The sequence below is a fragment of the Gekko japonicus genome, unplaced genomic scaffold, assembly GCF_001447785.1.
Source record: "Gekko japonicus isolate JY-2015 unplaced genomic scaffold, Gekko_japonicus_V1.1 scaffold3510, whole genome shotgun sequence".
Taxonomy (NCBI): domain Eukaryota; kingdom Metazoa; phylum Chordata; class Lepidosauria; order Squamata; family Gekkonidae; genus Gekko; species Gekko japonicus.
In genome coordinates this window covers 2,440-4,929 of record NW_015164765.1, presented here as the reverse complement: position 1 = coordinate 4,929, position 2,490 = coordinate 2,440, and the positions used below count along the sequence as shown (strand labels likewise).

Sequence of the window (2,490 nt, the reverse complement as noted above, 5' to 3'; positions counted from 1 at the left end):
CTGTGTAAAATACTGCCTTGCAGTGATCAGCTCTAGTTTATTCAGTGATTTCAGCAAACTACAGCACTGAAAACCTGGCCTTGCTGCCCTGTGTATAAAACATGCAAAGACCACACCCCAGCCCACCCCACCACCAACAATTGGCTATTTACATTACAACTATACTACACTATAGGTCCATTCCAGGATCCTGGCCAGCTATTGTTCTGATGGAACAAGCTCAGCCAGTTTACACCACACCCAACACACACCCACTCCCAGTGATAGGCTATTTACATTACACTGCTTATCTATAGGTTAGCACCTGGATCCAGGCAAGTTATTGTCTTAGAGAAGCAAGCTCAGCCCATTCTAGTTACAGCTAGAGGAGAGGCTTAGCCTCAATACATAACAGTCTGCTATTCCCCCGGGACTCAAGGCCAATTTAAAAAAATAAAATAAAAAAGCAATTCAGCCAGAGAGCAAAGGCCTCTAAAAACAATGTAGTAAGCCTGGGAATACAGAACTGGAAATCAATTCGGACAACAGTAAGATGCTTAATTTGTCTACAGCTCTTTTAAAGCCTCTAAGCCAGTGTTCATTACTACACCTCATGGCTGGAAATTCCAGAAATTAGTGACAGAACATGGCTTCCACAGCCTGTCCTGAATCTACTGCTGATCAGTTTCTGTTTGGTAGCCTACTGGAAGAAAGGAAGGAAAAAACTTTCTCTTGTTGTTTGCCTTGTATTGTTTCAGACCATTCTTTCATCTAGCTTAGTGTCTGTCCACCCAGCCTGGCAGCAGCTCTCTTATCATCTCAGGCAGAGAAAGGTCTTTCCCCCTAGGACTCGATTATTGGAGGTGCCAGGGGCTGGACCTGAGATGTTATGTGTAACAAAGCAGGTTCTCTGTCTGATGATCCACTTTCTCTACCACACGCACAATTTTATGAACCTCTGCTATCTACCTCCATCATCTTTGTCTAAGCCTCAAAGATCCATATTGTTTGGCACGACTAAGGATCCTATCTATTATGGACCACAAAAGAGACAAAGGCGGTCATTGCTGAGCAAATGAGTCAGTTGCAATGGCCTGCTCTCCCACTAAGAAAGCTTCTTCTCTGACCCATGTGTTTCTTTGCAGTGAATTTTCCCAATGACTTGCACTGTGCAAAAATCTCCATCATCGACCATCAGGTTTGCCAGTCCATCTACCCTAGTTACTTCACTGAAAACATGGTATGCGCTGGAAGGATGCAAGGTGGTACAGATTCTTGTCAGGTGAGTCATAGTCTCCTCTAGGGATATTTCTGAAGGCAGAGGGAGGACCAAAAGAAGGTCCCTTAGAGATCAAAGCACAACCCAGCAGGGAATTTTGTGGGGCACTTCCTGTACATTTCCATGAACACCTCTCAGTTGACTGTTACCTTGACCAATGGACCATAATGCAGGAGTGGATATGCAGAACTCATGAAGTGTTATTGTCTTTTTCCTTTCTTGCAGGGTGACTCGGGTGGACCCCTTGTCTGCAACGGGAAACTGCAAGGGATTGTCTCCTGGGGTCCCCAAGTATGTGCACAACCAAATAAACCTGGAGTCTATGTTAATGTCTGCAAATATGTGAATTGGATCCAAGAAACTATCCGCAACAATTGATGAATGAGTGGCTCAGGAGATCCTGAATGAACTCTGGGAGGGGTGGGGGTAGGAAATTGTTTGTTGTTCTGTTCTGTTCTCCTCCTAGTTTGCTTGTCCCTTGTGTGGTGCTTTTTGCACTTCCCTGCTGCTATGTTTTTTTTAAAAAAAAAATAATAATAAAAGTTGTTTTTGAAATGAAAAGTCTTCTCTTTGCTCTTGGGACCACCCAAAGCTTGCCACCAAGTGAGGTGTAATGTTTGACTATAGCAGGGGTCTCCAAGTTCACTGAACCTATGGGCACTTTGGTAATTTTGAGGAAGGGGCATGGGCACCACCACAAAATGGCTGCTGTGGAAGAAATCACAAAATGGCTGCCGGGGGGGGGTGGTTGGGAAAATGCCAGGAGGTTACAAACCAAATCCTCCAGAGATGAAGGCAGCTGTTTCTGAACAGGTGCTCCCAGCAAAAACAAAAATAACTGCTGGATTCTTCTGAAACACCTCCTACTCCACATGAAGTGGAGAAAAGCCAGGGCTGGCTATTTCCTTTGGGAAAGGGATGCTTTAGGGAAGAAGCAAATAGGTCCTATGATGGATGCTATGATGCCCTTGAATGCTATGTTAGGACAAGATGGAGACAAAGAGGCACTCGCACAGGCTAGCAGGAGACTCTTTCCACATCTCTCTGTGTCCCTTCTGGTACTTTAATTGCCATTTCTTTTCATGTCGACATACCCCTGCCCCCTTACTCCAGCTTGGAGGGAAGCTCCTCTTTCATGATGGTCAGTTGCTCTGGATTGCAAGACTAGATCTAATGGGTGGAAATTACAAGGGAGTCGTTACCGGCTAAATATCAGGAGAAACTTCCTAACT

The 2,490-nt window shown here is 44.9% G+C and overlaps 1 protein-coding gene across 1 annotated transcript in view; it reads left to right on the top strand.

Moving 5' to 3' along the window:
* LOC107109136 (kallikrein-8-like) overlaps positions 1-1,674 on the top strand; it is a 7,819-nt gene extending 6,145 nt beyond the window's left edge. The window contains exons 3-4 of the mRNA XM_015409711.1: positions 1,125-1,261; positions 1,484-1,674. Of these exons, the coding sequence (XP_015265197.1) occupies positions 1,125-1,261; positions 1,484-1,636 (290 nt within the window). The 3' untranslated portion in view covers positions 1,637-1,674. The remainder of the gene's footprint in view (positions 1-1,124; positions 1,262-1,483) is intronic.
* The last annotated feature ends 816 nt before the right edge of the window (positions 1,675-2,490 follow it).